The following is a 24,849-nucleotide window of genomic DNA, read 5'->3' on the forward strand; positions in this document are numbered from 1 at the left end:
AGAATGTATCATGCCACCTAATGCAAGAGTTTGGGATGGCACAAAACCAAAAACAACCAAAAAAAAGGCAAAAAAAGAGCGCCTGATACTGCAGCATAACAGTTTAAGTTTTCTCCTAAAACCTCGAGTGCTTGCTCTAACATATGGAGGTGCTTTATCTTTCCAGTGGCAAGATTTTCGTTGCATTTTGAATCAAGAAAACAGTACATTCCTTCCCCTCATCCCATTCTCAGACACAGGCTGACTTACTGCTCAATGATTTAAGTCTTGCTAAATTATAATCAACTAAAAGCAGGGTCTTAGAATAGAAAGCGTCAAGCATCATTAACTACAAGCACTTCTACATGTAACTCCATTCACTTTCCTTCACGCACGACCAAACATCTCCAATGCACGAGAAGTCATTAGGAATATAGGAAGGGTTTCTGCCAGCAAGACAAAAATCATCCAGTTTCAGCAATGGCACAGCGTCTGATCTATCCAAATACATCAGTTTCTTGAACCCAGTCAAAAAAACAACGGAACATCTGTAAAAGTTTAACAATAATATCTACTTACAAAGAGAAAACATATGAACACCTACACGAAGGCGAGAGGGGGCCATGGCCATGACCCTCATGATACATTGAATCCAAACCCTTTTGTCACTCCTAAGACAAACCGCCCTGTCTGTCGTGCATTTCCCTTTGTGTGACCATGGATGTACAAAGCAATTAGTAACCTTACTGCAAGATAAGACAAATCTTGCAAAGATGAAAATCTGCGTTTCCCTGGCCCATCTTCAGCTGGACAGTACATAGTGCCCAATCAAGGAAGCGGGGAGATGCCACCCTTTCAGAAATAAGATGACATGTGAACAGAGATATTGCTACTTGAACCCGTTAAGATACATTATTTTGCTTTCTATATATTCTTACATTAATAGGGTATTAAGCTCATCTCCACTTTAACAAGAGCATCTGGAAAAAAAAAAAAAAAGCAACCACCAACACCCAAAAAAGCTGCGAGCACAGCGATAGATATGCCCATTCACTGCAACACATCCCTGGGAGAGAGATTAATTCAGTCTCCAGAAACCACCGGGCCACATCAGCACACTGCACTGCTGGGGGCAGTGCCATCGTGAGGTCTTGGGTTTTTTTTCCTTCTAGCTTCCAAGGCAGCTCAGGTACAGTTAGTTCAATTGTTTCATTCTGTGTTCCAGTACAGGATGAAAGCTTATTAAAAGCTCATTAGAAGTTTATTCTTGCCCCCACACAACATTAATTTCAATCTCAAACTGAAGTGTAATGTCTACCTTGCCTGAGGTTGAAAAAGAGATGCTTCGTTTAAAGCATTACTGTTCTAGTAGCAATAAAAATCTACATACTTACTTAAATTATCTAGAAATGCATTGTGCCTTGTAGAGTGGGTGGGTAGCATTAGTAGTCCAAATGTGATGTCATCTGAGCAAAAGTCTTCTTTGGCACAGTCTTCTGAAAAACAACAACAACAAAAAACCCCACAGTTCTATAAAGGTGAATCCATGCAAAACAACTTTTAGACCTGAGCCCTTGGTTCCTGCTCTTTGCTTTCTCTCCTGCCATTTCAGTCACTTTATTTCCATCCCTAAACTGTCCACAGCTTCACTTTCCAATTCCTCTATCCACCATAATGAAGTAAATACACATGAAGGAGAACTTCAAAATTGCGTACCACCTTTTACGTAGCTTTGGCACTGCCCGAAATCCAGATCCGCGAGACAAATGCAACAGCCTAATGGTAACACTAAAGTTACGGTTCTGACATTGCCTACAAAACATTAATATTACAATTATTATATTACAATTGCTTTGGGGTGTATTGTGACCTTGCAGAACACCAACAATACACCAGGCAAATTTCTGGAAAGACAATACATCAGTACAATCTTAACTCTGTGTGTGTGTATATGATGGTTCAAACAGGAGATGAGATCCACCTCAGAACACAGTTTAAAACTCTCCGAGAACATGGCACACAACAGTGTAAGAAAAACTCAAACATCTTCTCCTCACTAATGAAAACTAATTTCACTAAGCTGTACTGAGCAAAAGCTAACTATACAATAGGTATTTCTATTCACAAACACTCTACTTATTCCACAAAGAAATACCTCCCCATCTACTACAGATCATAAGTTCCACATTCCTACATACAGTGCTGTGTTTTAAATACGCAGGCACCAATTTGGTAATAAAATCTTACCGCTGACAAAACTACTGCTAGTTATTGCTATTGATGCTTTATACTCAGCACTCCCACGTGGCAGGGCACATCCTTTAAGGTATACATAAATCTATTTCCTTCCATCGTATGCAAGGATAGGCAGATTTCCTTTGACACACACAAAAAAAAAAGGAACATCAAACGCCCTGTTCTTTACCACCTTGTCCCCAGTACATACAACATAGAAAGAAGCAGCTAGGGAGGAAGAATGCCAATATTTGAAGAAGGTCTACTGGTCCAGTCTAATGGGATAAGCAAGGCAGGCCATTATCATTTACTTCTCTACTTTTCTATGCAGTAAAATGAAATATTCTGTTAGAAATCAACGTTTCTAATCAAATACCAGTATAATAAGAAATGCCAAACTGTACCCTACGGTGCAGGAAAAGTGCCTAAGTGCCATTTTAAAAAACAACATATACAGAAGTTTATGAGAGGTTATTTTTCATTTCTTACGCCAGCAATACAAAGACTAACATAATTCAATATAAATCAACCGTAAATTTTATCATACCAGTTTAACTAAAATAATTTTGAAAAGCAGTTTCAGTTATTTTAATGAAAAAAAGTTTGCGATCCGTTTGACTTCATAAGTGGTAGTGCCTCAATTACCTTTGATGTTAGAAGCTTGTATAGCCTCACCTCAATTGCGCCGAAACTCATAAAAATTCCTCAGCTTATACAGAAACTGGGTGTAATAGGAGATAGTGACAGAGCAACACAAACACCTGACATTGAATTTTCAGGCACAGTTGCCTGTTGTTTTCCTACTCACTTTAACAGCGAGTTAAATTGACAGCTAAATTTCTGAAGGGGTTAAAAAAAAAAAATCTAAGTACTAGAATTTGCGTCCTGACTTTCCTGCCAAACCCATCAAACCAGCACATGCTCAAATCCTTTTCCTTTCTCATCTTTTTTTTTTTCCCCCCAATAAAATCCAAATCCATCAACATAATTTATAAGTTTTTAAATATCTTTTTCCTGCCCCATTTCCTAACATCTAGTTACTTCTCATCTTGATTCAGACTGCTCTTCTGATTTTATTATGCTTTCCAGATCCTGCAAAAAACACAGATTTTCCCTCTTTTCCTTCAAATCCCTATAATATTTGGACTTGCTTTATGCTGTCTTTTGCTTCTGTATTCTCATGTTCCTCCTTGCTGATGTACCTTATTCTGTTCTTAGAAACAACAACTTGTTTAATTCACTCACTATGACTCACTTATTCATTTGAATCCTTGTCCCCATTTCTGAGGTCATTCTCTTCATTTTCTATGTCAGTGCAATTAAGATCACAAGCTCTCCAAGGCTGGAACTGTATCTTACTATCTATGAAACATCATGCAAAGCTTTAGTGCAGCACAAAATGTTTAGCTAATGCTTCTGAGCTGGAAAAAAAAAACAAAAAACAACAGTTTGAAAAAAACCAAACCCTGAAGTACAGTATTTTAACAAAAAAAAAAAATTTTTTTCAGAAAACATATTTTAAGCAAAACTGCTGAGATGTTAGAGAGTTATCATTGGAACTACTACATTAGTTTCATCCTCAACCACGCAACTGCTAGTAGTAGCTTGATTATATATAATGAATGTTGCTGCCGTGGATGGCAAGAAAAAATTTATTAAATCACATTACTACATTAAAATTTGACAGCAAGAAAAGTGTGTGAGTGGGGGGCACACACAACCTGCATTCCTATTCCGACAGTTCTTGGAAGCCGTGATTCATGCTGCTACTTGCTTTTCTAATCACAGTCAGAGGAAAATCCTGTTTCCTTTAGAATATTTGTTGTTACTATGAAAACTACTTGCAAATAAGCACAAATCAAAGTCACCTAACTATTGTGCAGTCCACTAAGATATTTTAAAACTGACGCATTTTAATACTTGAAATTAATGAATTAAAATTTGTGAATTGAGCAGCAAATTCTCTAGGAAATGAAAGTAGCAAGCTAATAGAATTTTCTTCACTCTCACTAAGTCTATCAGAAGTTTCTCTAAGCCTATGAGTAGGACAGACTAAAATTCTCCACTGAGACTTGATAAAATCTTATAGGTTGAAAATAATGAGGTAAATTTCAGTCTGCTGTTTATCATGGTTAATAGGTAACGCGAACATAGGCAAGATAGGAAAGAACCAGAAATGTCATTCTAGACAGAAGTCCAGCTCCTTCTGCTTCTCAATAACTCCATGTTACAAGACAGCGGAGTGGGTTTACGGGAAACCCTATTTGGGAGGTACTACCTTTTTTTCCTATGCTGAGAGAAAAATATTAGTCTTTGGCTATTAATGGACATATTCCATACAGTAACTGGTACAAACAGACATCTTTAGACGGCACCCTATCAGTTTTATCTCTCTACTATTAAAAGCACTTATTCCTTACGGCCTTTAGATGGAAAAGTCCTATTCCTTAAGGTCAAGTTACACTTTCTTTTCCTTTTTACTACTGAAAGCGAAGTCTAAGTTCTGGTCTTTTCAAAGAAATACACCAAAACCATTTTTTGCCCCTGAAACAATGGGAAAATATGAATTTAATCACACCTTAAAGCTATTCTGTTTATTTCAGAAGGATTTATTTTACATACTAAACCAAACCCTGCAGTCAGTGAAATATAGTACCATCTAATTCTGATCAGGACAATAATTCCGTGGCTGATGGTCAAAATACCTTTTATCAGCTTAACATTAAGCAAGTTTTTCAGTGGGCAGTAAAGCACCGTTCTGATAGCTCTCCTCTCCCCCAGCACGAGGAGCCAGCTTCCCCTGCCATCGCCCCTCTGACACACCACCAGATCCTCAGTCCCCATCCCCTTCCAAAACAGCCCCATGTTCTCCTCAAGCCCCGCTGGAACATACAACCCTCTCCGGTTCCTCTATCCAATGCAGAGCCAGCGCTTGCTGAAAAAAAGCAGGTCAGAGCCAAACCCGCATTGCATTATCTCTGTCTCAAGAGAGGGCAGCGACGTGTGTTCCTCTCTACCCAGTTTGCCTGTTTTCCCAAAACCTGTAGGAACATCATGGGCTTTGAGATTTCTCTCTCTCCTACAAACATGGTTGCAATTGGTCAACGATTTCAAAAGCTAGTGGTGAATATGTAAGGAAAGAATGAGTGAAAACCAGGAAAAAACATAAATCACATTTCCTTAGGAAATTGGGCTTAAAAAAGAGGCAACTCCCTACAGCTTTTAATGGAGAAAATTTCTTGGTTGTTTACTGAGACAAGGGAAGTAAGCAGATTTTGGCAAAATGTATCCTGATTTCTTTGGCTTTTCATAACTTCACACTTAGGTTTCAAACTATACCTTTAGCGGACTAAGGACTGGGAAAGTCACTCCACGTAACAAACACTTTTTCCCTAATATATCTTGAAGCTTTTGGATGATTGATGAAAACTCAGAAGATCCAAAGCTTTGGAATTTCTCTGACAAGATCCATCTGAAAAATAACAAACCACTACCTTACCACACCAGCAGGAGTCTACCCTCTCTGAATTCACAACCACCTACTCGCCAGCAGCCACCACCAAACTGACAGAATATTGCTCTGTCAGGGTGCACGTCAGTAAGAGCCACAACCAAAAAGGCAAAACCAGCCTCTCACATTACACTAACTATGCAATGAAACAGATAAACACACACATCAAATGCTCCTAAATCCCAGAAACTAATATTTACTATGACATTAAGAACTTTAGTCAAATGTAAAAATAGTCACTTATGTTTTATTTACAACAGCAGCACATTCTCAGAATTGGAAATATGACATTAGCTATATTAATACAGTTTATTTTGAAGTATCCTTTTTTTATTAGGCACCTTAGTATCTCATACTCTCATTCTCTAAGATCATAATTTAGTATGTGAAAATACGTATTTCCTCAAGATTTCTAATGCACGTTAGGAAATTCTTCCTACAACAGCCACTTGTTACAGGTCTGCCTCCTCTACGGTCACAAACACTTGCCTTGATGGTGTTTAAAAATGTCCTGGAACTTTCTGGATACCCTACCAGTTCAGCAGATAACGAGACATTTACAGAATCTGAGATCATCCTTCTTCAAGCAATTGAGATATACTCACAAACTTGTGGAGCTACAAGCTAAAAACTCTTGTAGATGATGTTGTTAGCGATACTAAAACCTACTATAAAGTACTTAAAATTCAGGTATCATGCTGGATGATCAGCCCATTCCCAGATACTCTGCCTCTTCTCTGTGTCCCAAAGCAACACCACTACCATGTGATGAGTTAGCAATTAAGCTGTGCTGCCTGCTCTGTCTGTAATAGGCAACACTACCCTAAACTATAGCCTTCACTAAAAGAGATTATTAGCAGGGCACAAAAAGGGGATTTCATACAACAGGATCCACAATTCTGAAGTACCAAAACCAAGGAGAGTTGCATCACTCAGCAAGACTTTTGAAAAAGTTAGTAGGGATGCAAACCATAAAGGTAACCAGTGAACACAATATTATGCCTTCACCTTCACCTGTTTCTGAAGGCCTAGGGCACAGGTAAGGTTAGTACTCACAATCCTGGTCCCTGTCCTTGACAAGCATAGCTAAGCTTTTCATAGAATAGAATCATAGAATCGCCTAGGTTGGAAGGAACCTTTCAGATCATCGAGTCCAACCGTCAATCCAACTCTGACAAAAACCATCACTAAGCCATATCTCTAAGCACTATGTCTACCCGTCTTTTAAATACCTCCAGGGATGGTGCCTCAACCACTTCCCTGGGCAGCCTGTTCCGATGCTTAATAACCCTTTCGGTGTAGAAATTTTTCCTAATATCCAATCTAAACCTTCCCTGGCGCAACTTGAAGCTGTTTCCTCTTGTCCTATCACCTGTCCAACCCTCACCTGGCTACACCCTCCTTTCAGGTAGTTGCAGAGAGCGAGAAGGTCTCCCCTCAGCCTCCTTTTCTCCAGGCTGAACAACCCCAGGTCCCTCAGCTGCTCCTCATAAGACTTATGCTCCAGACCCCTCAGCAGCTTTGTTACCCTTCTCTGAACCCCCTCCAGCACCTCAGCAAAAGGTGCTCCCATCAAAACAGGAGTAATATATTCTTTGAACATGCCAGCAGGTGGAAAAAGATGCCCTCTCATTTTGTCCAGTAGCATGGGTTACAGCACAGTAACCTGGAACAGAAAAGTCTGAAAGCCAATCTCTGTCAGAAAGGGTTCAAACCGTAATCTCTCAGCAGGTGGATCAACTCGCAACTTCTCATTGTGGCAGCAATCTTCACAACATGGAAGAAAAAATAAAAAGGAAAGCTTTGCTGGACAAAACAGAACCAGCAGTGTGCAACGCCTCTCTAGAGAGAGGGGCACCCAAATTAAGAGAGACGAGTCCTGGTTACCAGTTCCTAATGGCATTAAAATTTTAAATGGAAGCAAATACAAAATAGGCTTTGGATCACAGGCCAGAACACAAGTTCTCCCCTCCTTTTTCTCCAACAAAACAAGTGGCCTAGTATCTCTCTTTGGCCCAATTAGACTTTAGTCATCTTATACACAAGCAAAAGTGGATTTTTAGGGTTTGGAGTTTTGTTGGTTTGTTGTTTGTTTGTTGATTAAAGAGACATCAACAAAACCTCTTCCTCCTCCCCCTCTTTGTGTTTCTGAACAAAAGAGAGAGTCACCACAGGGTTTTGGTCTGAGTCCAATCCCGTAGGTGTGCCTGAGGTGTGGTTTGAACATGCCTTTGGACAAGTGAATGCCTAATTTACAGATTGCCTAATTTATGAATAGTAAACAGATTTAGATGCCAAGATGCTCAGTTGTGACAAGATTATGGATGATCTGAGCGAGAACAAAACTTCAAGGTGTTTGGAAGACTTTACTAGTGAAAACTTAGAGACCTGTAAAGTTTAGCCAACACATGGCTACAATTTTATTTGGGCTAGACACCCAAAATCCATCTAAATCACAGTTTTGATTCCTGTATATTATTTTATGGATCTGGCCATATACCAAAGTAACATACATCAAAAACCTTTTCAGGCATACCTGTAAATATCCTTTTTAATGGAACTCTAAAAGGACCTCTACAGAGGAGCAAGGCCACATATATTTAGTTTTTAAATCCACTTTAAATGGATCTGTCTTACTCCAGGAACTGTTTTCTTCTATTTTAACATAAGCATAGTATTCTAGTGCCGTTTATCTTGTGGTACCAGGCTGTCATTATAGGTAAAGTAATATTAGCTTCAACACTGAAGCTTTCTCACATACTAAGATTATTAAATTCAGTTATAAGGATGAAGCATTTAAGTAGGTACATTTATGCCTAATTTGGCTACATTTCTATCATGAAGATGAGAAATGCCCATACTATCTACTAAGCTTCATAAGATTCACTCTCTAAATAGAGGTTTTTATCAGTCTTGAATCTCATGGGTATATCTAATTTTTAAGGATCTATATTTAATAAAATATTAATACTACTAATGATGATTTTGTAATATACTCAGCAACGCTCCTCAGAACATTTAGTGATTTTAATGACAAAATGTAACAGTTGGAAAGAGTCCAAAGCGTGCAACACTAAACTACTGAAAGAATCTGAGAAGCCTTGTTGCTTCCACATAATATTAAATATATAACAACCGCAGAGCACTGAAACTTTTTACATATATGATTATATATTCTGAAAGCAGCTATAATTAAGAATTTATATTACACATAAAAAGTATGGCAAGAGAATATTAAGGCTATAAAATTAAACACTCAGGCATGAGGTATGCCAAAATTAAAGTGGCTTTTGCATTACAAAGGAATTTTGTGGCAGCAGTAGGGTTGAGAATTCAATCCTTCAGGGCAGCACACAGCTGCATTAACCATGAGTCTCCCTCCTCTTCCGTGATTTTGCATTTCACATCTTTCACTCCTGCAACAAACGAGCAGGGAAACAACCAACAAACAGTTTCAAATTATTACAGACCACCATCAACCCAGTTAACAAAATAACTAACTGCAATAGTAACCTTTTTCCCCCAGGTGGACCACCCACAACACTGAATGAGATACCTTCCCATTAGATACAGCCAAATTTGCTTGTGCCAGAGTTACAATGAGACACTGGAACTTTTCATTTCAGACTCTGCAACCTGACTGAAGGCGTGCTTCCTACACCTTTTTCTATTCTGAAAGACCACTAAATTCAAAATACTAATACCAATACCACTACTAATAACTCAGTACTAGTAGAAGGTGAGAGAGACCATTGAATGGTTTGGCTGCATATCTGAGACCACAGACAGACATTTTTTTCCCCTCCAGAGACAAAGCCACCTTAAACGAGCTACTGCTTTCCCAGCAGCCTGGCGACTCTCTCCTGTTGTTCTGCCATCCCTTCAGTGGTGCCAGTAGAGCTTTCTACAGGGTGAACCATCTCAATTAACATAGAAAGGTTAAAAATATGCTGCAAAATGAATAAAGAGAAGGCAAGACCAGCAGGAACAACTACTGATGTCTTTGCTATGCAACTATCTATTAATACCTTCTATCCTCGGAAACATTTCTAGATCTGCTTTATCATCCAGCCTTGATAATTTCTAGGGTTCATTTGGAAATGAGTACTTTAAAAAGGCTGAAACACTAAAATGCACTTTTCTTTACTTCAAATATCTACCAAAGTCTTTTCCTCAAGAAAAACAAACTCATTACAATGTGATGAAAAGGAAAGCACCTTAGCTGTAATTCTGCTTCTTCCTAATTATATGGAGTGTTTTGTACTAAAAACTATATTAGAGTACTAATTTTCTATTCTGAGAGGAGAACTATCCATATTATTAATCTACAAAACTAGGCTGAAGCAGAGAGGCTTTAGACAGCAAATTATAGATCTCTCCTGAAGGGGTGCATAGCTAAAAAAGGAGCTGTTTTGAAATTATGAAATTACCTAGAGAATAAAATTGCGTTTTTGATTCACAACTATTTTCAACAAAAATCTATTATTTTTAGTATATACAGAAAAAATCACAACTTTTCAATTTGATAAAAACATTTCATATAAAGAACATGTGGGGAGTATGGGGGTCAGTAACTCTACTACTAATTTGTATCTTCAACTTTTTGCACAAATTTAGAATAGGGTCAAAAAAAAAATAGCAAAAGCTCAAAGCTCTTGAAAGCCGCAGTTTCCTTGGCAAGACCAATCCATCCATGAAGATTCATGACTTCATTGAAATTCTATACTAACAAGATAATTAACCAACACTACAAATTAAATTTAAAGTAATTACCATGCAGTTTTTAAATTGCTGAGTACAAAAAGTGTAAAGTTACCTACAACAGAGAGTCTATGGGGTCCTTTGAGCATTAATAAAGACACTCTCTGCTTTCCTCACATCCTTTTATTTTACCTGTATGTTACCTACAAAACTTTCCTATGTAAGAACATGAAGCGGAAGAAATAAAAACCAAACATGGCTGAATGACATCCTAAACTATTAAATATCAACCCGGGAGATTTTTTTTTTTTTCCCTGTTTGGACTGTTTGTTAAGAAGAGGTAACTCTTGCCTTGCCAGCAAATTTCTCAGACCTTAAAAATGCTAGCGCCCACATTCAACCAAAAACTCTAACCCGAACGTGTAATGTTTGGTAATATGAAAGCAGCATCTCTAACACTTTTGAGAAAGTATCTGAAATGGATATGTATGAAAATCAACAGTTTATTAACAAAAATAATCACAAAGTTACTAGTCCTGTCAAGTAGAATTCCTCTATTATAACAGTCAAATACTGGCCACCTGCAGGTATTCATAGACAAAATCAATTTTATTCCTGTAAGATTGAACAGGGTGAAACAACTGCAACTACTCATATTGAACTTTGCCTGGACTACCAGAGTTGAGGTGTATTTTTCTCAAGTTCTTCTTCCACTAGAGTATTTGCTTAAACAATCCTCTTGCCTTCTGGCACACCTGTCACCCAGAGAAATGCGCTAGGTTAAATATAACCACATTAAAAGGGGAAAAAAAAAAAAGTAGTTAATTTTAACCTGGATCATTTCCCCAACCCAGTTACAGGCCAGAGTTCCAGGAACCGTTGTGCTGAGGGGGGCAGCAACGAGGTGGAGGGCTGGGAGCAAGGCACAGACAGGCCTGTTTAAGTCAACAACGCCACCAAAAACGCCGCTTGTTAAACTATGTCATCAAAAAAAGATACTTACTTGAAGGATTTAGAGGATCAGGATCTATTATCAGCCATTCTGCCTCTACACGCCACTTCATATCCCAGTTACAGCTATACCTGACTTTTCTTGTGCCTCTTAGTAGGTCAACTTTTAACGTGTACATGAAAACAACGGTCTTATAAAAATCTCACTGCAAATATGTTTGATTAGTTTACAAGCATGCCTCATCATGAAAAAAAAATAATAAGATTTCGAACTTATATCCAGGCCTAAAGCACCAGGAATTTGAAAGCGAAGCCAACCACAAATCCAAATCTACCTTAAGAGAAACACAAAAATGAGGTACCAGGGATTTGCAGTCCCTCGCTGGTCGCGTTTCACACAGGCTCAGAGTATCTGACACACCGATTTTTAAGGATACACCCCAGTCGGGAGGGGACCGGGGGTGGGCCATCGCGAAGCCCTCACGTTTGAGGGCACGAACACATTGTAAACACCCCAATAAAGTTAACAGAGGGGAAACAAATCAGCCCGTACTAAGCCCCGCGGCTCCAGCCCCGCGGCCGCCGGGCCCCCTCCAACCCCCCACCGCCCCAGGCCCCGCCACCCCGTCCCGCCGCGGGGAGGGCCCGGAGGCCCAGCCACGGCCGGCTACCCCTCACCGTGCAACCACCCCCCCCTTCCTCCTCCGGCTCACCGCGGTGCGGCTGGGCTCGGTTCGGCGGGGGATGCCGGGGAGCCCCCCGGCGGCGCAGCCCGGGCAGCGGAAGGTTGGGGGTGGATAAGGAGATGGTGGTGGTGGCGGGAGCGGCCCGGTCGGGCGCCGGGCCAGGCGGGCAGGGCTCCAAACGTGCCCGGGAGTTGTGACAGGAGCAAAGTGGGTCACCGGGCCTAGCGGCTGCCCCGCCAGCGCCCCCCGCCCCCGCCGCCGCCCGCGCCCTGACCAAGGGCAGCCGCTTCCCTCCCCGACCGCCGCCGCTGCCCCCGAGGCGGAGGGGGACCTGCCGCCACTGTCAAACTTTAACGTCTCCCCTCCGCCTTTCCCCCGCCGCCGCCTCAGCCGGGCCCCGCCAGAGCCTCCCACCCCGCCCCACAGCTCCTCACCGGGCCCAGCACACCGCCCGACCTCTCCCGGCGATCAGCCTCTCCCCGCGCCGCAGCCCCGAGCCCGCCGGCACAGAGCTCTCTCCTCCAGCAGCCAGGCCCGGCAGTATCGTCCCCCCCCCCCAGTTCGGCCCCCCCCCGTTCCCCGCTCCTCCGTCGCCACAGCGCCTGCGCCGCCGAGCCCCACCGCCAGCAGCCGCGGCGCCTCGCGCCACCGCGCGTGCGCCCGGGCGCACTGCAAGCAGCCGCTGCTCCAGCCCCGGGGCCGCCGCCGCGCATGCGCGGGCCCGGCCGACAGCCCGTCTGCGCCTGCGCGCCCGGCGGAGGGGGGGGAGAGGGGAGGGGGGCCGCGCGTGCGCAGTGAGGCGCCGCGCCGCCCTGACCTGGGCTCACCTCGCCTCACCTCACCCCGCGCCGCGCCGCTGAGGGGAAATGGCGGCCGCGGGGGCGGCCCGGCCGCTCGCTGAGCTGACGGTAGCCGGGCTGGCAGATGGGGGGACCTGGAGCGCCGACGGTGCCGCCACGCGTTATTTGGGGGTACAAGAGACCCGGCCTGGCGGTATCTTTTATCGGTGTGTGCAGACTTAATGGAGCGGCAGGGAACGGGCTTGTCTTTCTCGTACAAGGTTCTTCATACCGGTTTTATAAAATAGTCTTACCTAGCGTTAAAAATAAGAAACGACCCTAGCCGAGTTTAAAATCCCTACGTTTGATGAAATCCTGTAACTTTTAAAATGCCGTGCTAATATGGCACGGTTTGTGCAGTCTGCGCTGTGCGGCGCTGACATTGGCTGCTGGGGTCTGGGGGATTTCTGGAGCAGCAAACTGTGGCAAGGCTCACAGCAAGTCCGTTTCCCGCTTTCCAGCTTGAAAAGCAGCAGTTTAAGTCCCTTATTCTGGTTTGCCAGCCCTTACAGTTTGGTTTGGGTTTTTTTATGTGGCTGTAAGGTAAAAGAGTAACTGCGAACTTGATAAACTGAAGTGCCCTGTATGGGTTTTAGTGTAAGGGCTGAAGTATTTGGTTAGGCAGAGCACACAGGAGGTGTAGATTTCTTCAGAAAATGTATCATTTTGGCACAGGAAGACACAGCTGTCACAGGGCTTTGCAGGGCTATCTCATAATAAAATTAGGCATTTTTGTGTTGGTAAAACTTATAAAAGCTGTAAGATGTGCCTGTGCTATTGACTGTAGGGAAAGTTGTGAAACAGCACAGCTAATAAATACAGAGAGCATCAGGTGTCAGGGTTAATCGGAGATGACTGACTGATACTGCACGGTCTTTATGTACAACTATAATGGATTCCAGCCGCCTGCAGGACTGGAATATGCTTAAATGTGCATTGATTATGTTAGCATAAACCTGTTCCTGCAAAATAAAACGTTGCTCAGTGCTAATACTATGTAAATACTCCCTGCTTTCTTTCTCAGTTACAAGGATGTTTATTTTTCAGTTGATCCCCTAAACAGCAATATATCTAAAAACATAATTACAAATGTGTATCTATAGGAGCTTAATTAGTGTTTGTGTCTGGAATGAAATAAGGAATTTGTCTTGGCTGCACAATCTCATGGATTTTTCTTTCTGGTTTACTTTTTGGGTAGATCACTTTCCCATTTTGATTCACCTTGTGACCAAAGTCTTCTGCAAAGGTTTTCTAGGGGCAGGAACCTCTTTAGCAGTAATGCTGCTAAAGAGCTAACCATGACCTCAGTTTTTCCACTGGAAGAATTTTAAAAAGCATTAGTAAGAACGCTTATTTTTGTTACTTGCTGATTCATAATACTCTATTTCTAGCTTTCAATTGAGGAAAATGTGATATAAACAAAATTAATCATTACAATAATACTCCTGTGATAAAATGTAATAAAGATAACAGGATATAGCAGGAATGGAAAATCCAGGAGAAAATGCAGGGATATTTTGCAACAAAAATGCATAATTACCAGAACTAGAATATAGCCAAGAAATCAGGAGACTAAAAATAGCATCAAGCTGTATGTATGAAATTTGCTGCGAGATCTTTAGTAACCACTAGTAATTCTTCAGTAAAAGAAAGCAGAGATACTGTACTGTCTGACTCCACACCTTGCATGGATGGGAGCATAACCCCTACCTACTGCAGTGTCGCAGTAGCAAATTACTCTCTGGTATTTGACAAGATCAAAACAGGCAATGTAGCTGTGGAAATCACACATATTTGCATTTTTCCACCGAGGTTGTGGCCTAACCAAGGTAATTTTTTAACTAAGGTAATTTTTTTAATGCTGCTTCTCTTTTGAAAGTATTTTAAAGGATCCTGCAGGAACAGGACAGAAAGCTTAGAAATGGTGTGGGTTTGTGAAACTATTCTCCACCTAGAAATACTGTTTTTCTGGCTCTTACTGTCAACGTGAGTTTGCTCTGGTGTGTAGTGATAGTTTTGTTTCACTCACAAAGGTTACATGAGAGCCAACATAATTTTCAGACATTGCCAAATTACAAGCAGGAAATCTTCTGAGAATTACTGAACGATGGGACTAAACTGGGTCAGAAATGCAGAAATTTCCAGTTTACTTCCATTAACTATAGCCATGTTTCCTGCAGAACTGTCATCGCCATCTTGTGCATGATATGCTTCAGAGCCATAGAACAATCCTCTGCGCAGAATGTTCCTTTTTGATCCTCACTGGCATATTCAGAACAGGATCTCCTTGAGGAAGCTTCTTTTGAAACTAAATTTCGCATCACTCCAGAATACTAAAATCAGGGGATTTAACAAAGGTGCAGACTTTAAAGCCTGTTACAATCTACATAATCCTTGTAAAGCAAGGTTTACTAATGTTCATTCCTAGACCCTTTTCCTACAAATGGTGTAACCGGCTAAGAACCAGAAACATCTCCTTTTAACCTGCAGATTCCCTTGGATTTTGCTTTGTCGCATGTGATGGCTGTAATCGTGATTGCAGGGTCACTTCACTTGGATGAAGTCAGGGTCACCAAAGGGGAGATTCATCCCTTTCCTGTCATGTCTAGTGACACATTCCTATTGCCTCCAGTGTGACAACGCGAGCACTTGCAGAGTTGCACATTGTGCCGATGTACCTCATGGCAGCCACAGTAGCAGGAGGGAGCTTCACCGCTAAGAGGAAGCGGGTGGTAGTACTCCTTTTACAGCAGCCGACACTGATGTTTACCTGACGTGGCTGTGGAATCATATCTGAAGTCACTGATGACCTATTTACATTTAAAACTACTAGTTCGCTTTAGTTTGAACCAGCAGATAAGCCATTATCTCTGAAATGCATCTACTCGTTATCTCTTTGAATCTGCAAAATAAAAGTTTCTAGGAGAGGTATCTGCTGTTCGGTATCTACTAATACCGCAGCTGTATCCTAGTGGGTGGAAAAAAACAGTGATGTTAATTTTCTTGCTCTTCTGAGGTATCAATGTGTGAACTGTTAAGTGGACTGTTTCTGTTTCATTTTTCTTTCTGCATCCTGATGCTATAAACCATGTCAGCTGTATATAACTAAATCTTCATTAGCACATTGAGATTGGGGTTTTTTTTAGGATGAGTCACTGGGAAAATAACATTCGTACTGTACAATTTCATTCACTACTCATAATAAAAATGCTGAGTCAGGAGTGTGGTCTCTTCATTTGTGTAATTTTGCTTACCTACAGTTGTACCGTAAACTGTTTTGTTAAGGATGTACTTATTTTTCTTAGGAAGGAACAACTGATCCAACTGTCAGTATTCTAAATGAGTGGGAAGATTATCCTTGACACTGGAGAAAATTCCTGAACACCTGTCAAACAAACGGAACTGTTAGTCAATGGATTCAGGGCCGAATCCTGATTTTGTATCGCTGTACACATAATTGTCTTTGGGTCACCTTTTCGGGGGGGCACTGACAAGGCACGTAGCAGAGCAGAGTTCCACTATGGTCATATCGCTGAGAGTTAAAGGAGTATCTGGCACGCATGCTGGATAAAAGGAGGAAGAAAGTACGGATTAGAGCCCACCAGCCAATACCCTCCCCTTCCATCGAAGCAGAGTTTGCATGAAAGGGAGAATGCAGGCGCTCGGTGTCAGTGACAGGCATCTATACGTATCCAAAGGTAAGTATTGCTTTCATTTACTACGTCAGTTTTCTTCCACAGATCAAAACCAGAAAAACTTCTTTTTTTAATTGTTTCAGGCTTAGCAAAGGAGTAAAAAACTACGTTTGAGCTAATTTATATCAGAACAGATGATCTGCATTAGAATTTTTTCAAGTAATACGTGGTTTCATCGCATCACTTTTTTGTATCAGTGTCTTCACAAGCAGAAATATTTTGCGCTGACAGTGTCATCATATTCATGTCCTTTTGGGGGTTTTCTTCTAAGTCAGTTTCTATTGCTCCAACTTCTGCTAGTTTGCATTCAAGCTCTGTAAAAACAAATTACAATTTATTCTAATAATTGCAATAAATTCTCACTTCAGAGGAAAAGGACTTTTACTAAAGATCAAGCTCTAGCTCAACAACAAGAAAAAATAGAACCATCCTTGCAGCAACCCAACTTTATCCCAGTGAAATAGCTAACCATGAAATTGCAAAATATCCATGCTTATCCAATAGTTTTACCACAGAATTAGATAAATTAATTCTTTGCTTTTTGCAGACTTTTTTTCCTACAAAAATAATCCAAACCCTTTTCTGCCTTTAAGCAGCGATCTTTAGATCTAACAGTTACAGACAACATAAAATTTTCTATAATGTGAATTATTTAAAAATATTTCTCATACCTTCCACTTTAAGATATATTCCCCCACATTCAGCTACTCCAATGAACCTGCCTTTTATTTCACCAGTTTTATATACAAGTATTGTGGGTAAGTATCTGTCATGGTAACTCTGAATGCAGCTGTTTACAACGGCTTTGAGAAACTTGACTTCTGGAAACTTCCTGGCTAGCAGGCTGAGATGGTCGTTAACCAGTAAACACAGTGGGATGCTAGAAAAGAATAAGGAAGTATGACAATAGCGGTGTAAATGATTTGTAAAATAACTGAAGTTATTAAAAATAAAGCCTTTGAAGAATAAATGTATGTTTTCTTATAGTCTGCTTCTACTGTAGTTTGTTATAAGAATTGCACCACAAATTTTACTTAACTGCTTCTAAGATCATTGTGATTTAAAGAGCTGTCCAAGTTAAAATACATAATAGGCACAGTTTATACAACATGTCAGGAAAGCCAGACGCTTCAAGCATCGTGCCTCAATTTTGTTCTCCGTGAAGATTTTAAAGCTCATTTTGTCCACTTATTCTAGACTTTAAATGAGATTTTTTTAATCTGTAATATAAGTTTTACTTTAATTTCTATGAATTGGCTTTCAGTTTGACATTTAATTACTCGTTCAATTCTTGTAGTAAAATCTAAGTAACGTCAGGAAAACCTTTGTAAAGGTTTGATGTTTTTCTGTTGTTCCGCTCTAGCCCGTTAACCTTTCAGAAGTGAGCATCTTTGTTGGAACTGCCAGAAGTTCCAGAAGCCGATTTAGCCTATGGACCCTCGACGAGTTCCAGCAGCACCCTCTCGTGGCCAAAGACCGGTGAGGCGGTTTTGTTACTAGCCAGGAGAGACTCCGGAGATCTCGTATTCCTTCCTAAGGAATTAGGAGTTTCCTCACAGACTCGTATTTATGCAATGGTAAAGTGCAGAATTGCTTCACCAGTAAACAAAAAACAATGAAAATCCAGAAAAGCTGCTGTTTTCTTTCTTCAAATCTGTAAATTTAAAGTATTGCAATTTGAACAATTTCATGTGATCGACTTATTCCTATTGCTCCTGGAAATAATACTCAATTCATGAAAACTGAGGAGAATCAAAGAAGCTTCCTCCCAACAGGCTTGAAAGAGAAACAGAAGAGAAAACTCGTCTGAATGTAAAAAATGCATTAAATGTTCTAATTCTTGGTGCTTTTGAAAAACATCTAATAGAGTCGCTAACATATGCTGAACTAATCATGGGAGTCCTTTGACATTTCTGCTGGATCCTGTCACGACTTCTGCTACCATTAGAGAATTTATTGGAAAACTAATAAACCAACAAATTCCCTAGCATTCGTCAGTTTTCACAGCTGAGACTTTTCCTATTGGACTTTTGATCTGTTCGAGTTAAAGGGGAAATAAAGGTAGAATAATCCTGGAAGAGCACTGCTGCAAACGAACTCCTTTAACGCTGACAGCGGACACCACTTTCTCAGTGAAACTCAGAAATCTCAGTGAGGTTCAGTAGGTGGTGGTAAGCATAGAGAGCAAAAGAAATCTTTCATATAATTGAACAAAAGTGAAGTGATTCACTCCCACAAAGTGAATTAACAAACCAAGGAGGTCCCATGCTCTATGATTCCATCGCTTCCAAACAATAGCTATTTCATTAGTCTATTGCATTTCATTTTTCTTGGTATTGCTTTTTAATTACCAGTTCAGTTCTCTTTATTGAAGTATTTAACATCTTAAGCAAGAATGTAGTTACCTTGCCCGATAAAGATGAATTATAACTCAAACATCCTCTGGAGCATTTGTAACTTCCTTTACATACTGCTCTCCACCAGTTTCTCTTAGCTCCCCATACTTTTGCCTCCTCTGAAGACATTTCCATTCTTGCAAGCGTTGCTGCCTAATTAAAAAGTAATAATAAAATATGCACTTTAAAATAATATCTATTGCATTTCTCTAATTACCTTTAAAAATGCTTTGAGTAACCCTTTAGCTCAAGGTCTTCTAATGTAATTTCAGAGCTAGAATGGCTTCCATGCTACTTTTTATTCAATAAGATAACATTAAAATACGGGAAATGGGTAACAAACATGTTGCACAAGGGTTTATCATTTGAGACAAACCAAGAAAAAATTAAAGCAGGTACTAATTGTTTTTATGATTCTGAAAATGAGATTAGTTTGAGGAAGAACTACCAGTACTTATACGAGTATTTACGAGACAATTTTAAAATAATTCATGAAAATGGGAATGTAAAAACAGTAGATGGCAGTCTTCATCTATAAAAATCCTTGCAAATTGGAAAAGGAGGATGCCTCACTGAGATTTGTTGAACTAAAAGCAGAGATTAATTTTACTAACTGAAAGCCACTATAGAAGTGGCTTTTTCAAAAAAGATTATATATCTGCAATGTTATTATACTCTAGCAAAAATGCATGATAATTTAGGTTCACAACTTCCACATAATTATGTGAATTATTATGTTATGAGAATACAGTACTAGTTACACAGTGTTAGCACTAGAATAATTTTAACAATGCAAAAGCAGTAAGTACAGAATGTAGACAGAGGAAATTTTTGATCATATTAGCATTTTTATTCTGTGTAAAAGCTCTGTGTGCAGAGCTCTGCAGAAGTCAGCACAGTACTTTGTAAAATGCCTACAAAAATATACATGTGGATGTCCAGTATAGCTATAATTACTAAGTCTGCATAAAAGTTGCCAAAGTTTTCTGAACCTGAATGCATAAAACATGCTGGCTCTGCATGATACTGTGAGTAAAATGATTGGTGTAGTCCTATTAAATAGCTGAATAAGGTCCTGGGTTGTGCCACAGTTATGCCTAAGAACAGTACATGGTATGTCACAGAATTGCAGCATGGCTGAAGTTGGGAGGTAGCTCTGGAGATCATCAGGTCCAACCCCTCTGCTCAAGGAGGGTCAGCCTTGAGCAGGTTGTCCAGACGGCTTCTGAACATCTCCGAGTACGGAGAGTCCACCCACAACCTCCCTGGGCAGCCCGTGCCAGTGTCAGTCATCCTCACAGTAAAAACAAGTTTTCCTGATGTTCAGAGGGAACCTCCTGTGTTTCAGTCTGTGCCCACTGACTCTTGTCCTGCCACTGGGCACCACTGGAAACCCTCTGGCTCTGTCTGCTTTATATCCTCCCTTCAGATATTTAAAGACATTGATTAGATCTTTCCTGAGCCTTCATTCAATATGAACTTCAAATGAAGTAAGAAATAAAAAAGCCATTAAAATTAGTCTTGGACAAGAAGCAAAATAAACACAATAGTTGTGTATTAGGGGTCCACAGTTGACTTGATAACCATCTTTCAAAACCACACAAGTTTATCAACTATCACCATTCCAGCATCGCAACTGCAGCATACGATACAGTGAAACTGTAGTTTATAATACATTTTACATTGCATTTTTATTTCAATAATATATTTAGAAAGCATGCTGTACCAGAAATGAGTGCTATCCAAAAGGCAGAAATGTATTTTGTTCCTAATACTCAGATTAATTATTTAATTATCAATTAAAAATACTAAACAGTTTGATTTCAGCACTGAAATACAGTTTTCTTCTTTAATGGCACTGCATCCTGATATAGCTGGCACACGGTCCATATGCACAAACTCAGTATCTTTCACAAAGGTGGGGCCATGTATGTTGGGACCTTGTTTTTCCTAATGTTCCTGTGCAACACACTAGAAAAGGGATACCCACGACCTACTGTCTGTCCGTTTCCTCCTGCCTTGAAATCCATGGAAATTGCTAAGAGAGAAAACGGAATACAGAACTTCTCCTCTCTTTGAATATTTATCACCATTTCTCTGACTTCTAAGGACTGGAATAAAGTATCTTTGGAGTGGCAGAGTGAGGGATACAGTTTAATCAGGCAAACAGAGAATGAGCTACTTGTGTAGCTCGGGTAAACGCTGAGTACAGAACACTTCAAACATAAAATGCACCTCTACATACAGTAGCACGGTATTTCTTCAGCTGAACTGGGATTGTATAACAGTGGTTTCCATTGTGGCCCTTTCTATTCTTTTTCTTTTAAATATCCGGCTTTGGGACTAAATTAAGTATTTTAAAAGGGGAATAATTTTGTTCTAACAAAATGTCGAAGTAAAATATGGTGTAAACTGCTTCTCTTTGCCACTGGTAATCAGGGAGAAGTAGGACGGTACAGTGAGTGCTGTCTGTCTGCTGGCAAAGGAGTAGAAGATGAAAAAGGGCAGTTGTGTCCGTCAGCAGACATTGCTGTTCAAAAGATTCTGAGTTTATTTTTCAGGGGCATGTACAAGTACAATAGTAACACGTACACTGTTTATCTGGGTAGAAATATTTCACTTTACCTCTACATTTCAATAGCTTTCCTATCAGCCTCATCAAAGTCATCTTCAGCTTTCTTCAGTTCTTCAAGATTCATTCTTTCATATAGTTTCACTAGAAACAACAAACAAAAAATTAGTTACCCTTTGTTCTCCAAAGTGTCTGCAAACATTTTTAATGTATGAGAAGTATTACACAGGCATGGAACTAATGAAAGAAAAAGAAGTACTATTTCAGAAATTAGTCAACTTTGGCATAACTCTGGGTAAGAGAGAGGAAAAAAAGAAATGTATTTAACTATAACTATAGCGGAAAATACAGAAATACAGGAGCGGATTACTACCAGTTTCTCAGAATGTGAATCTTCCTTTATGAAGTTATGAAAATTAGTTATCCATACATGTTACATGCCATAATGTTTGTCACTAACTGTGTTGTATGTTTAATTCAGAATCCTTTTTAAAATAACCAAGCGAAAGTAATTAAAATAAAAATATAATTATCGTACATTTACGTTACAAAAAGCATTATTGAAAATACCTCCACTTTAAAAATTTTGTTATACAAATGGCATGTATTTTTAATTTTACTTGCCTTCTGCTTCTTTCTGCAAGTGTAAAACCATTTCTTCAGTTTCATCTTTCAGTTTTTCTTTTGGAGGAAGTATTCTAAAATCTGTCTCTGTGTCATTCCATTCAGTAAATTCGTTTGGATCCTGGTTTGATATTATGAAACAAAACTAAATCAACAAATCAGTCTTGTGTGCCTTTTTTTTTAAACCAAAACCAGGCCTTTTTCACTTTGGCATATATTAAGGATGTAACAAAAGGAAACCATTACTTAAAGGCTGCAGTATCTTCATGGACCATTCTCTATCATGAGCATTTGTCATTTTTCACTTCTGAACAGAAAACGGCAAGGAAAAAAGGTAGAAAGAAAACTCAAAATTTAAGCATAGATAAAACAATTAGTCTCCAAATTATCAGCTAAACAATTGTCTAAAAGATATATGGAAACCTACTTCAGAAACCCCAAACTATACACAGCTTACTTAAACACACTTAAAGAAATAGAGCTTTATACAAGCAAGATTTTTGTATCTTATTTATGTTTTTTTATGTTATTAATAAGGTGTGAATAAACATGTAATAAGGTGTGAATAAACATGTAAAAGCATGCCTAGAATCAGAAGAAAAAGACCTTTTTATTTTAAGTTAATGATTAATATTAATGTGTCAACGTAAGTTACTTCGTAGACCATGTTAATAACACAGGTCTTCTGTAGGTGTTAAGTCTACCTTTGTGGTAATTTTAATTAAATGGTTAAGATGAAGGAACTGTACACTATTTATAAGGCTACATTTCTACAGAAATTATCACATTAAAAGAATCTGTTTATTGTAACTGGACTACTGTTGGAATGGTAGAATGGCAACACATTAGGAGGCCTCGAATATGGATAAGAAGTAGTAAAGCAGATTTTAAAACAGGTTAATCAAAAAGTGTGGGGTTTATGGCCCTGAAATAATGTCTTGTTTGAAAATGTCCATAAAGAAATCTCTATAAATATGTATATATCAGAAACATTTAGCGATATTTATGATTCATTAATAAAGTAGCATCAAATGAACAAAAAGTACATGACAAAAATGTTACCTGAGGAAACATCCAGGATTTCCACTGGATTACTACCATGCCATGAGTACATACATTAGCCATGAAACCATACTTGAGAAACGCACACAGAGAGTAAACAGAATAGTGCTGTTGCTCACAAGGAAGGTAAGTACAGCGGGTTCAGGAGAAGACTCTTACCTCCCTCAGTTTCTTCTGGCATGAGTGAGGAAGCAAGACTTTGGAGGGTTTGGAGTGGAAAGGAAGTGGGAGTAGTTCGTGAGAGTTCCTCGAACACTCATGGAGCATGGGCTGAGCAGACTGCAGGCAAGGGTACTGCTGCCGATAGTCACTACTACTGGAGCATTCTGGCTTTGCAAACATCTAGTGCCTTATTGCTAAGATAAAGAAGAGATTTCATACCTGAATACTTTAATTGATTCCTTCTGCAAAGCTCCTGTATCCAGATTTTGGACTCCATTGTAGTTAGTTATAATATTTGGAAAATTATTTCCTGTAACAGTCTGCCTCTAAGAACATGGTAGTTGCATCACCATGTCTTTCAAATATACTAGCAAACTTACTTTAACTTTATCCGCATATGAAAACGTAGATACAGAATTAAGAATAAGTGATGTTTTCTCCTTCTTTGATTGAAAAGTAATTGGTATAATCCATTGGAAAAAATAAAAGAGAAGCTCCATATACAATCTGATGAATTAGATGGTCTCTAATAGGTCTGGAATAGGAAAAACCCAAATGAAGATTTTGCTGCAGTGTAATTCCCCAGGGTTTACTTCCATAAAGAAGTCCTGCAGTCAGTGTTACTGCAAGTTTTCAAGCCTTCACCAATGCAGAATTTTGACTTAGGTACAGCCAGGATGTCAAAAAATCCACAGAACCAAGAGGGCTACTCCTCCAAGGGAGCCACTGAAGAAACATGCGTGATGATGCACGTGCACTTTGGCCTCCACACAAGTGTACGTTTTCCTGTCTTAATTCAGGATCAGATTTCCCCACTGCACAGAAAGCAAATCCTTCTCCGTAGCAGAAGGATTACGAAGAATCAGGAGGCATTAAAAGCAATAATAAAAATCATCAATCGTAACTGGACAAATAATTTCGAAACCACGCAACAAAAAGGACTACTGAAACAGAATTGGAATGTAGGTAACAAAAGATAAGCTCTGGCCTGTTTTTGTCAGGAAAGATTTTGGCATATTGTGTTTTTTCTGTAAATTTAGGTCCTACCTAAAATCTTTCCATAGTATTTTACTGAAATGGTGTATTTTATACTATTTCTATTTAATGTTTGTAGCGTTCAATATGTTTGTGTAACCAGTTGAACATTGGACGTTTTCTAGATGTTGTTACATCTCAAAATGTAAAAGGAAAAAAAAAACAACTGGATCAGGAGTCCTAGATCACAGTAAACATAACAGAAACAGGTGTCTCTGACCAATCTGAACTCCGGTCTCAAGGAAGAAAAGATCAGAAGCTAGCAGACCTTTAACAATTTTTTAACAAATTGAGTTAAATCAATGTTTTAAAAGTTAATCTTAACGTTAGTTCAAGGTTGCAGTAATATGCACAGACCAAATAAATGAAAGTGTGTCAAAAACTTGAGAAGATATTTGAGG

The 24,849-nt window shown here is 39.6% G+C and overlaps 2 protein-coding genes across 8 annotated transcripts in view; both read right to left on the reverse strand.

Annotated features, from left to right (window-relative positions):
• CLOCK (clock circadian regulator) overlaps nt 1-12,655 on the reverse strand; it is a 64,151-nt gene extending 51,496 nt beyond the window's left edge. For 2 of the 7 annotated variants that reach the window (XM_074588096.1, XM_074588090.1), the window contains exons 1-2: nt 12,498-12,655; nt 1,374-1,475 (exon numbers count right to left, since the gene is read on the reverse strand). The gene's annotated coding sequence lies outside the window, so the exon portion shown is untranslated. Of the gene's footprint in view, nt 1-1,373; nt 1,476-12,090; nt 12,213-12,497 lie in introns of those variants that run through there. The other 5 variants (XM_074588097.1, XM_074588092.1, XM_074588093.1 and 2 more) reach the window with 4 other exon arrangements.
• Nucleotides 12,656-16,752: 4,097 nt separating this feature from the next.
• Nucleotides 16,753-23,290, reverse strand: PDCL2 (phosducin like 2). Its single transcript, XM_074589478.1, is given in 7 exon segments — nt 16,753-16,783; nt 16,785-16,911; nt 17,269-17,477; nt 19,003-19,146; nt 21,619-21,709; nt 22,190-22,310; nt 23,252-23,290. Coding segments are annotated over 7 exon segments (762 nt in total).
• Nucleotides 23,291-24,849: the final 1,559 nt, after the last annotated feature.

This window comes from Larus michahellis, chromosome 5 (genome assembly GCF_964199755.1).
Source record: "Larus michahellis chromosome 5, bLarMic1.1, whole genome shotgun sequence".
Classification (NCBI taxonomy): Eukaryota; Metazoa; Chordata; class Aves; order Charadriiformes; family Laridae; genus Larus; species Larus michahellis.